This window comes from Chelonia mydas, chromosome 4 (genome assembly GCF_015237465.2).
Source record: "Chelonia mydas isolate rCheMyd1 chromosome 4, rCheMyd1.pri.v2, whole genome shotgun sequence".
In the NCBI taxonomy this organism is placed as follows: domain Eukaryota; kingdom Metazoa; phylum Chordata; order Testudines; family Cheloniidae; genus Chelonia; species Chelonia mydas.
This window is the reverse complement of record NC_057852.1, coordinates 29,764,158-29,776,605: the sequence shown is the minus strand read 5'-3', so window position 1 is coordinate 29,776,605 and position 12,448 is coordinate 29,764,158. Positions and strand designations below refer to the sequence as shown.

The following is a 12,448-nucleotide window of genomic DNA, read 5'->3' as shown; positions in this document are numbered from 1 at the left end:
GACTAGGTGACAATAATTTGGCGGGACCTCTACAAGAAAATTAAAAATAAATTGACCTGGATGTTTTGTGTTAGTATGAAAGGTTTCTGTTTCTAAATTGACAAATGTAAAAGCAACCTCAAAAGCTTCTGCAGAAAATATTTTTTCTCCAATTCAATCATTACAGGCTAGGTTTGATGCATTCAAGTCCAAATTAGATTTGGCCTCTTCTAAAATGGTTAATCTTGAACAGTGAACAGAATCTCTTGGGGGAAGAAAACCTCTGGAAGCTTTTGATAAGATTATCGAATTACAAACACAGAATGCTAGTATGAAATTTTTAAGTGGAATTTTGATTAAGGATAGTGGGCCAGATCCTGATTTGGCGTGAAATCAGCATTCTGCAATTGACTTCAATGGAGCTATAATGATTTACAGCAGCTGGGAAACTGACCCAGTGCTTCTGTATGCAGGAAACTTGAAGCTATGGGAAACTTTCCGAAAGACTATAATAGTAGAATTATTGGAATTCTTGAAAATAGGGGTGTTATTGAGCTTTTTGCATTTTTTATTGGATTTGCTACATTTGAAATCCCATTCCAAGCTAGATTTATTTGTTGTGTATTCTAATTAAATCTTTATTAAATTCTACAGTATCTAGCCCTACTTTTTGTGCTAGAAGTTTTATTTTAACTTTCAGATCACTATAGGAGTGTGAATGAGATACAAATTGGGTTTGGATATTAAAACGTAATATTATGATACCGTCCCCAAGTTCCTGGCCTGCCCTCCTCAAAATGTAGTTCTCTAGATTCAGGTAAAGCCATTTAAGCTTATAAAAACATGGTTTCAGTTCATTTGGTGTTGCTTAGGTACATAACCAACATCCACTGAAGTAAATGGGAGTCTTCCCACTAACTTCAATGAGCTTCAGATCAAACCTTAAATCATTAGGTACCCTACTTCAATTTTGAGCAGAACTCGGATGGACTACAGATAGATTTTAAAAAAATTATGTTTAAGTCAACTGCACAGTTGAATAAAAAGTTAAGGCTTTGATTCAACTAAGTATATGTTCAAGCACTTGGCTAAACTGGGCCCTATATGAGGATGAAAGTGTTCTGGAGAGTTCTATACTACTGGAGTATGATTAACTGATTGGGCTTCTTTCCGTGTGCATGCACATACACACGCACTCCTAATTGATGTTGCATGTGCCCCAGCCACGGAAGAGGATCTGGACCTGGCTGTTTGGACATTACTGAAAACGTTAAAGCCTCTGGGGGGGAGGAACCCTAACACATTAGCTCTGTTCCTACAAATAACACCGTCAGGAGTTACTTCTGGTAATTACACCAAATTGCACAGAAGGTCAGGTAAATTTGAATGTCTGTAGAGCCTGATTAATAGTGCATACAGTATTTACCAATTTTAGTGCATATTATACATTTAAAAAAGAAAAATAAACAGAACCAGAAGTTGGTATCTGACAGTTCTACTGTATGTATGATTTGTTAACTTAAATGCAGTTTCTGTCACTCAAGCATATTATGACTTGTTTAACGAGTGAACAACTGTGACTGATTTTTGAATTAATACAAACATCAGTACAATCTGGAGGATGCCACATTTTGTATTGGCTGACAGGAGTGCTATTTGTTTGCTTTTACTGCTCAGTATTGCTTTAGTGTTAAACTAATTGAGTCCTGTAGGCTTCTATTTTTAAGGAAGAAACTAATGTTATTTAAAGGTTGGGTCTTTTGATTTCAGTCCTCAAATAGTTTTCAGCTATTCTTGTTGAACTTGTTCCAGGCACACAATTGTATTTTTTCCATCCTTCAACTAACAAAGTGTAAAATGTTTCATGGGTAAACCAAAACAATAATAAGCATACATTATAGGAAAATATGATGTATATATATTTCACTTCTATAAAATTTAAGTCCATGTATTGATTCATTTTCTATTCAGCAAAATCTTGTAAAAGTTTGAACACTGACAAAGACATTACCACTTTAATATGTTAAATGTTGTAAGGGATGTGATCTATATCCTATAAGAACTCTATTTGTTAACAAATAGTAGTATTTTTCAAACATTTACCTTTGACTAACTATCAACTTGAGTACTATTACTATTCGATCCCCCAGCTAACCTTCCTCCATTCCATGGAGCGCTCAAGCTGAATGCTGTGATATATTGATATTCAGTATTATTTCTGTGGGATAAAATATACAAATATCCAGCAAGTGGAGCTATCATGACTTATTAAATGTGCCTACCTCGGCGTTTGCTCTGTACTAGACACAGAAGTACACACAGTCCCTGCACCAAGGAACCTAAGGTGATTACCCATAGGCATAAAGTGACATGTTTAAGTGTTTGCAGGATCATGGATGTAAACAGACAGATACAAAGAACCTGAGGGGGGAGGGGGGCTCAGTGTTTTCTGCTTTATGTCTTTGTTTGGGTATAAGAAAGATTGTTAGTGTTCTTGGCTAATGTTAATATTGGTTTGTTTGTTGTTTGCTAGATGGTGTTTACTTCCTCCAAACTTACGTTTACTTCCTCCAAAGTTATGCAGATTTGGTACAATTGTCTGAACTGGCTCTGTTGTTTAAGTAAGAAAAAAAGTTACAGATTCCAGTCTCTAACCCTGTTTCTTTGTGAGCATTCACACAATGTCCCCTCACCAGTACATAGAATATGTTAAATGCTACTGGGTAAGCATTTAAAATATAGACAGATCATCAATGAGCTGAGTTTTTGTGAGGTTTTCTTGGTTTTCTTTATTTTTAAAGTACCATTTACCAACAACAAATTTCAAGTATTAATGTCTGGGTCTTTATTTGGTACAAACTATAGGGCTCAGCTGTAGCATTAAGCTACACACCACAGCAGGCAGCAACATGAAGACACAACCACCCAGTTAAAGATCCCAGAGGCACTAGTCCTGAGGCAAATACACTCCTTCCATGAGCCCAGCTGAGAGGTGATTAGCCACTGCATTACCACTGGAGAAGTACAATGTGGCTCCCTCACAGAGCCACCTCCACTGTAGCCTCATGCCTTCACCGGGCATGTTATAGGCACTGCCTAAGGGATCACAATCATGGCCACTGTGTCAGGATGCTGCACAGAAATTCAAGGAGTGGTAAAACCCCTGAATGATTTTTACAACGTATGTTTGTATTCTAATTATTATCTGTAGAAATTATGGTCTCCTGATTAAGACGCTGCACTGGAATTCTAGGTCCTCTTCCTAGCTGTCACGTGCTTCCTGTGTAATCTTAGACAAATCATTTAGGTAAGGCTGTCATTTCTTTTTTTAAACCAACACAGTCATAGTTTTTCACATGGTGTTATAGTATCCTGATAACTATTTTTTCAGGATGCCTGAAATATTCCAATTTTTCATTTAGCCAATTAAAACATTTGGGTTTTTTTTTTATACTTACATAATGTTTGTTCAAGACAATTTGTTACACTGGTATAAGTTGTTTTGTGCACCAGTGTTTCACTCTCATTATCACATTTCAACAAGTTTTCAGCATTTCAAAATGTGGGAGAGTTAGGGGCTCTCCCACCAGATCCTACTTCAAGTTGTTTATAATGTCCCCCCTCCGAGTTCATAGCATATGCGGGGTTCTCTAAGCAAAACAAACTAAACAAAGGTCCTTTTCTCTCTGTTTCCATTATAAGAGATGGGAAATGAATGACAGAAAAGAAAGGTAAAGGTGGCAGTCTTTCAGGAGTCAGCCCTTTGGGCTTGTGCTCTAACTTATTTATTTATTTATCTATTAATAAAAGGTCAACTCAAAATTGGAATTCAGAGTGGCCACTTATTGTCCTGCCCCCCCCCCCCCCATACACACACCCTTTTTTAACCAGGTCAGACATCTTGGGCCTGATTTTTAGAAGGACCCACAACTCCATTTGAAGTCAAAGGGGGCAATGGTTGGTTAGCACGTCTGAAGATTGGGCCCAGGGTGTCCAAGGCTAGGCACACAGACACACAGAACAAGTGGACACTTGAAAAATTTGGCCTTAATCTCTCAGGACCAGATTTTCAAAAGAGCTCAGCAGCTACGGTGTACAGAGCACTTCTGAAAGTCTGTCCACTTCATTTAAGTACCCATCCAGTTTCTTTCTGTTTGTGAGGTACAGACATACTATTATGAAGAGAGTGTAAAAAAGCAAATATCTGTTTAAAAGGCTTTATTTTTTAAACTATATTAAAGATTAAAACATACCATGTAAGAGAAAATTCAGATTATTGCTTACTTTAGTATTACAGTGCTATTAATCCATGCTTATATCGAGTGCTAATATTGTATGTAATTATTGAATGATGAAAGTAATACAATTATTATTGTGTGCTTATATTTAACATAGATTATATCCAGCAGATAACTACGTAATAGTTCCTACGGATGCTCTGAGTTATTTTATCATGAAAGTTATTTCTTAGCACTGCTAAAATACAGTTTATACAATTTGGTTCTTTGATTGTATTCATTACATGGCTAAACATAAGAAGTCAGTATTTGGTGTTTGGCCATATAATGAAAATGACTATTCATCACACTCCAACTTTTAATAAGGAGAGAATCAAAGCCACAAATACTTGCTATTAATAAGTACTTGTATAATGTTTCAAGGCAGTTACAGCTGCTAACCATGTGATCTAAGAGCAAAAAGGGTGCTTTCCAAACTCAGCTATGCATTCTTAAATTATACTCACATACCATGTTATATACAGTATGTCTTGATTTTTTAAGATTATACGGAGTCTCAAGAAACTTTGCAGAACTGTATAACTATGCCTTTTTTAAAAAAAATATCTAAAATTAGCTTGCCTTAAACATCAGAACCAATGGAAGTGTAAATCAGACTTTATGAATAATTAGAGAGCTTCGTTTCATTTCTAAATAGGGAGCTATCAGATGATAAATAAGGATCCATATTGTCTTAGGAAATAATATGAATCTCTATTTGACTTTCAGACCTCAGTATTTGTTTTTCCCTTCTTAACTGCATGGCTATTTTGAATATTTCAAATGTGGGTTTGTTTTATGCAAATACTTATGCACCCGATGAAGTGGGCTGTAGCCCATGAAAGCTTATGCTCTAATAAATTTGTTAGTCTCTAAGGTGCCACAAGTACTCCTGTTCTTTTTGCGGATACAGACTAACACGGCTGCTACTCTGAAACCTGTCATTTAAAATCTGTTACTACTTTTACATTAAACAGATTATCTAGTAATATAATCAGAAATGAATGGGTCCCCTATGCAGATAAAATTCTAACCCAGTACTGCCTACTGTAGCACTATGTTCAAATGTTCTAAATTTTGTTTGGTTGGTTTTTTACTGCACGTGTAAAAATAGAGGAGTATGTAAGCTTACCAGGTACTCAGAGACCAGCACCAAGAGAAACAGAGACAAGAGAGCAGAAGAACTGTGTTTATATTGTAATTCCCATCCCCCTGGACACAGATGCTCCTCCTTTTAGAAATTGAGACTGTTGCCCTTTCTTTTGCCTGTACTGTGGCTTCAGTGACATAATTTTTCAGTGCCAATGAAACTCAGATGTGTGTAATCTACTGCTTATTTTAAGCTTCAGTGAGCATATGAGATGACCATGCACCTAGAGACAGGAGAGAGGAATAAGAGTTCAGAGAAGGAAAGGAAACTGCTTTGGGTGAGTTCAGTTCTGAAAGAACTCTTACTTTTTTCAACTGCAAGTTACAAAGAAAAATCATTATGGGAGGGCAGATTTTCAGCAATGATTTTCAAATATCTTTGAAAACATCCCCCCTTTGTTTCTGTTCGAAGTTTATGATGCCAGTATGTGCAACCCCACGCATTCAAAAATCATAAATCAAGATTTTCAAAATCGTAAGACTGGCTTTAAAACACACCGGATTTTTCAAAATAATAAAATCTGGGTTCTTTGTATTTGCCTTCTGATACTTAAGCCTTTAGGATTCACATTTTCAAGTTTTTGTCCACAAACCATTGAGACTGAAACTTACTGTTTTCTGACAAAATCTGAGATTTTCACATAAACCAAATGACTCCAGAAATTAGGACTTTAAGAGACACATCAAATATCACAAGACTTATGAAAAAATTGCAAGAAAAGGAAACACTGTGATTCGTCTTCAGCTCAGACCTCTCGCTAGATCAGGGGTGGGCAAACTTTTTGGCCTGAGGGCCACATCTGGGTATGGAAATTGTATGGCAGGCCATGAATGCTCATGAAATTGGTGTTTGGGGTGCGGGAGGGTGAGGGCTCTGGGATGGGGATAGGGGGTTGGGGTGCAGGAGGGTGCTCTGGGCTGGGATCAAGGAGTTTGGAGGGCAGGAGGGGGATCAGGACTGGGGCAGGGGGTTGGGGCATGGGAGGGGGTCAGAGGTGCAGGCTCTGGGTGGTGCTTAGATCAAGCAGCTCCCAGAAACAGCAGAATGTCCTCCTCTCCACCTCCTATGTGGAGGCGTGGCCAGGCGGGTCTGCACACTGCCCCATCTGCAGGTGCCACCCCTGCATCTCCCATTGGCTGTGGTTCCCGGCCAATGGGAGCTGCAGGCGCAGCACTTGGGGTGGGGGAAGGGAGTGGAGCTCCCTGGCTGCCCCTACGCATTAGAGCCAGAGGGGAGACATGCTGCTGCTTCTGGGAGCCGTGCGAAACCATGGCACACACAGAGCGGGGCAAGTCCCCGACCCACTCCCCAGCAGGAGCTCGAGGGCTGGATTAAAATATCTGAAGGGCCGGATGTGGCCCCTGGGCCATAGTTTGCCCACCCCTGCGCTAGGTCCTCACATCCAGACTATGTCTGAATTGTGCCAATTCTTTCTGCATCACATCTAACATATTACTTTTCCAAATCAGCCACACAGCTAAAATTCACAGCCAAGCTTTCATTATCTCACATCTCGATTACTGCAACATTCTTCTCTCTGGCCTTGAGAAATGCAAGCTTGCCCTGCTCACAGCCATCAGAATGCTGCTGCAAAGATAATTTTCCTAGTCCATAGCCTTGACCATGTGACCCCTCTCACTGAAACCCTCCACTGATTCGTCCCTCTCTATTGCATCAAATATATGCTACTTGTATTTACTTTTAAGGCCCTTCAGAGTCAATCCCCACCCTCCCTATTATCTTTCATTCCTATCAAGCTGTTGATACACGCCTGTGAATGACCCATGATGCCAGCCTCTAATGCCAGTTTTGTGCAGAAAAAAACTCGGTCCTTTATATTTTAGGTCATCGGGATGTTGTTTTAATTTTTAATAAAACAGGTTTTCCTTTCCACGACCATGCTGAATGTTTTTTTTAAAAAAGGAAGTTAAGTTTCCAGCCAGTAGGAGTGGTTTGAAGACACTGGCAGCTGGATAGCATCTTGGATGGAGATGAAATGATCAACCTCGACCTTTAAGTATTAGGCGTGGAATAATTAGATTTCAATCTTTAAATCTCAGTAATACTAGATTTTTCCTTTAATCCAAAACACTATCAAACTGTTTTCATCATTAATAAGCAAAATGTATAGAAAGGGCATTTTTAATACACAAAAAGGGTTTTTTGTCTAACACGATTGTGTGCACGTGTGAATGCACACCATAGGATCTTGTAAAAAATTTAGTATTTCATTATACTCAAAGAAATATTGAGAAGATATTATTATATATGATTATCAAATTCTGTGATATTATTTCTGAATCGTCTCTAAAACTCACTTTTACATATTATATTTTTAATTAAGTCAAGCACTGAGCATTATTTATTTCCTATTAATGCAAACATTTAAATTAATTAAAAAATTAAAAATACTGGATATATATTGCTGTTTTCTGTTATTCATGAAATACAAAAATCAAATGTTTCCAAGCCGAGTCATTGGCTAGATTCCCCTGTAGGATTAACACATTCCATTCAAACACAATCAATTTTAATGACTTATTTCTGTCAAGTGGGAGAAGTGCACTTTATATAAATAAAGAATACAAAATGGCTAATCTCTGTTACGACATTTATCTTCATGAATGGGGAGAAGAGATATAACTCAAGTATGCCATCACCATTAGTGGATTATCGTACCTCTGCCTCTCCCCATAAGTGAAGACAGATTTCATAAAAGATCTGCCATTCATGAATGCTTTATCTACACTAGGTACAGTATGTTTAGTGGAATTTGCATAAAGAAGTCTGTCGGAGATCGCGATTGACTGGGACATCCACTAGGATTGACAAGTCGATCGCAATCTACCGGTTGGTGACCACTGCAATACAGTATTTGCTGCCTTTTTTTTTGCATTTTGGTCTCCACTTACTTCCAGTCCCACATGCTATCCAGTTGATCAGTAAGGCCGTAACTCTGATGTTCATATCTTTGAGGTTCTATTGTACCTCATAAGGGGGCTGTGAGCATCAGTTAGTGTATTGAACATAAAAAGTGCTATAAAATCCTAAAAACACTGGGAAAAAAGAAAAAAAAAAGTCCTGGATGTCTCATGCAGAGTGAGCGCCCAATCATGGCACCGAAAATAGCGACACTTTTACAAATTCTGGCCTTCATATCTATTTTCTCATAGGTAAGATGAGGGTAAAAATACTTTTCTGTCTCCTAGAGTTGTGAAAATAGATCCCTGTCTTTGCCACAGACTTGTGGTATGTGATATCAAGCAAGTCTCTTAAACACAATTTTTGGCAGGTGGTCACTAATTGTGTGTTTGTCATTTTCTGGGTGCCCAATATAAAATACCAGGGGGCACACATTTTCAGAAGTGCAGCTGAACACTCATCTCTACCTGAAATCAATGGGAACTGTAAATACTCAGTATCTTCCTCAGTTAAGCAGTGTGGTTAAGGTTGGGAGTCCAGGGGTCCTAAATTCTAATCCTGGATCTGTCCCTGATTTACTATGTTCTTTGTGTCAGTTTCCCCTTCCGTAAAATGGAAATAATAATGCATTAATTTTTGTAAGGCACTTTTATGCCATAGCGATGTACTCTATAAAAAAAGACCATGAAAAAATGAACAATTCTGTATTCAGTGCAGGGTTTGGATGGTGTGTAGTAAATAAGGCTGAAGATCAGAAATTGAATTATGAGGAAAAAAGAAAAATTGAATTAGATGCCTTGATCACTGAACACTGTCCATCCTGTGTTTTTAATGAGATGGAAAAAATAGTATGTGATTATCTAATTAAAAAGTATGTGACAATGCACGTTCCAAGGGACCAGAATTTATATTGTCCATTCTACCCTAATTCTAGCCTTTCCCAACTTTCAAGCGCTTGACTTTGCAATAACTTTTGAAATGTATTTTTTGGTATGTAATGATACATAGGTTTAAAGTTGAACCAACATATGATTAATGGATATTTTGGAGGGGAGCATTTCTATAAAGCTATAGGTGTGGCTTGTGGTGCTAAACACTTATGAAAAATAATGGTAGTCTTCTTCAGTAAAGTGTTCAGTAAAATTTAGTTTGCCATATAAAACACTTGGAGAAATGGCACTAACAAATTAAAATGTCCAAAACAAAATATTTACGGTAATCGAGTGAAAGACAAGGTGAACGGGTGAGTTGAGCTTTCATTGTGGTCCAGTGGTCTACCGAACACCCTAGCCCCTTCCCTGAGGTCCCACCCCCCGCTCACTACATTTTCCCCTCCCTCAGTGGCTTGCTCTCCCCCACCAGCTGGGGTGTGAGCTCTGGGGTGGGGCTGGGGATGAGGGGTTTAGGGGGGCTCAAGGCAGGGGCAGGTGCTTGGGCTCAGGGCGTAGGCTTACCTCGGGCAGCTCCCAGTCAGCAGCATAGCGGGGCTAAGGCAGGCTTCCTGCCTGTCCTGGCTCCATGCTGTGCCCTGGAAGCGGCCTGCAGGTCTGGCTTCTAGGCCGGGGGGAGAGGGGGGCGCGGGGGGGAGGCAGAGCAGGAGGCTCCGCGCGCTGCTCTTGCTCGCAGGCACCGCCCCCCCAGGTCCCATTGGCTGCAGTTCTCGACCAATGGGAGTGCAGAGCCGGTGCTCGGGGCGGGGGCAGTGCGTGGAGCCCTGTAGTCCCCCTGCCTAGGAGCTGGACTTGCTGCTGGCCGCTTCCAGGGCACAGCGCAGTGCCAGGATAGGTAGGGACTAGCCTGTCTTAGACCCTCCGCATCACTGACCGGACTTTTAACGCCCGGTCGGCAGTGCTGACCAGAGCCACCAGGGTCCCTTTTCGATGGGGCATTCTGGTCAAAAACCTGGCAAACCTATCCAGTTTTTGTGGGCATTTGACCTTGTTTTTCATTTCAATGCAATCTGAAGAAGAGCTCAATGTTACTTGAAAGCTTGTCTCTTTTACCAACAGAAGTTGGTCCAAAAAAAGATATTACCTCACCTGCTTTGCCTAAAAGTGGTTGTACTGAGCTAGATATGATGTTAGGACCCCAAACTGGAGGGGTTGCATATTTCCAAGCCATAAGTCTACAATTATATTTCACTAAAGAAATTCTGGGTTATTGTTCACCATTTAACAACGCATATACCAGCTGTATTAATTTTGTTTAAGGAAACAACTTACTCTTTTGTAAGTAAGCAATGGTCCCTACAGCTAAGCTATTCCTCAATGCAAGAAGAAAAGTCTTCTACTACACATCCCCTTTAAATAAAAAAAAGTTGTCTGACATTTTCACTCCTACGTTAGACACTTTGCAAAATAAAAATTTAGGCTTTGCTCTACCCATCCTTCGCTTAGGGAAGCAAAGTAAGAAATCCCCAGGGACGCACGTTTTCACTCTTCTTCTAGCATCACCCCCCGCCCGGCAATATTTGGTGGGTTGGGTCCTACTCTTTATTTTTCATTAGCAGGACTTGGGGTTCGTAACAGGGTAGCTTTGGGCAACAGCACGTCGCGGGAGGGCATGAAGAGAAGTGGGTCCCTGTCTCCCCTGTGGTGCTCACCACACCCCAAGGGCATCGCCAGGTGGGATACAGCCTGGGCTGGGGGACTCGAAGAAGAGCCGGTGCAGCACCCCCAGTTCCAGCCCCTTTGCTCCCTCCCGCTCGTCTCTCAGTCAGGTGTGGGGGCAGGGAAGGACCCGCCCCTCCCCCGGGAAGCCAAGCTGGGCGGCGGGGGGAGGAAGAGACCTCAACGTTTGACACCTCCCCGCTTCCCACCCCCAGCGCTGGCCCGGCCACCCCATCCCGGCAGCAGCCCGGACCCACCTGAGGGGCTGGTCATCGTCCCGCCGCGGGCCGCGGCCCGTTGCCTCCGTCTCCGCAGGGCAGGTGGAGCCCGGGGGCGCGCTCAGCCAGCCGCGTCGCTCCGGCCCCAGCTGCAGAGACGCCCCCTCTTCAGCCACCGCCACCGCGGAAGCGCCGACCTGCCGCTGCAGCCCCCGCCCGCCCCCTCGCGCGGGTCCCGCTCCGTCCGCTGGGGGAAGTTCGGCTCCCGCGCTGGCTGCAGAAGTGAAACTCCCGCCCAAGGCTGGACGCGGGCCCTGCTTCCTCCTGTCGAGCTGAGGAGACGGCGCCCTTCTGAGGGCCCGGCGCCCCCAAGCCGTGGCGCCCCGCTCTCCTGCACTGCCGGGGAAAGGGGAGAGGGTGCGGCCGGGGTGCGGGTGGTATCGCTCGGGCTTTGGTCCGGCGCACGCCGGCCTCCTTTTAAACCAAAGGCGAGTTCCTTTGAGACTCGCCTTCGTCAACCGAACCCCTCTGCAGCCCGCCCAGCCCCGGCGAAAAGGATGCTGCCCTCGTTTGGCAACGGGTCCTGCTTTCCATCCCACCCCAGGACTCCCATTCAGCTTCAGGGGTAGCTTGTGGCACGCAGGGAACAAACAGAGGGCCACAGGCGTGTGTAGACCAGATTCAAACGATTGTGACAGGGTGGAGGTGGGGGAGATACCTGGATGAGTGTCTCTCTCTCCCCTGGGGAAGAGCCCCTTAATGGCAGCAACGTTCATTAGAATCATAGAATATCAGGGTTGGAAGGGACCGCAGGAGGTCATCTAGTCCAACCCCCTGCTCAAAGCAGGACCAATCCCCAATTAAATCATCCCAGCCAGGGCTTTGTCAAGCCTGACCTTAAAAACTTTTAAGGAAGGAGATTCCACCACCTCCCTAGGTAACGCATTCCAGTGTTTCACCACCCTCCTAGTGAAAAAGTTTTTCCTAATATCCAACCTAAATCTTCCCCACTGCAACTTGAGGCCATTACTCCTTGTTCTGTCGTCTGCTACCACTGAGAACAGTCTAGAGCCATTAGTTGTGGTCTTCAGGGGGAAGAAAGAAAAAAAAAGTCAAAAGCATTTCTAGATCTGCAGATATTTTGGATCTGTTTTTAAAGGGGCCCAGATTTCATGAATCCAGCCGGGTACAGTATTTAAAGAACAGACTGAACGAATGGAACTTTGGAAATATGCCCCTTCATGCAGAGATCTTTATCCTGGCAATACAATTTTAATGCCCTGCTTGGAAAGT

At 42.3% G+C, this 12,448-nt stretch overlaps 1 protein-coding gene across 1 annotated transcript in view; it reads right to left on the bottom strand.

Moving 5' to 3' along the window:
* Positions 1-11,600, bottom strand: part of BANK1 (B cell scaffold protein with ankyrin repeats 1) — a 280,528-nt gene extending 268,928 nt beyond the window's left edge. Inside the window, exon 1 of the mRNA XM_037896965.2 lies at positions 11,195-11,600. Coding sequence (XP_037752893.1) covers positions 11,195-11,210 — 16 coding nt within the window. The 5' untranslated portion in view covers positions 11,211-11,600. The remainder of the gene's footprint in view (positions 1-11,194) is intronic.
* Between the last annotated feature and the right edge of the window lie 848 nt (positions 11,601-12,448).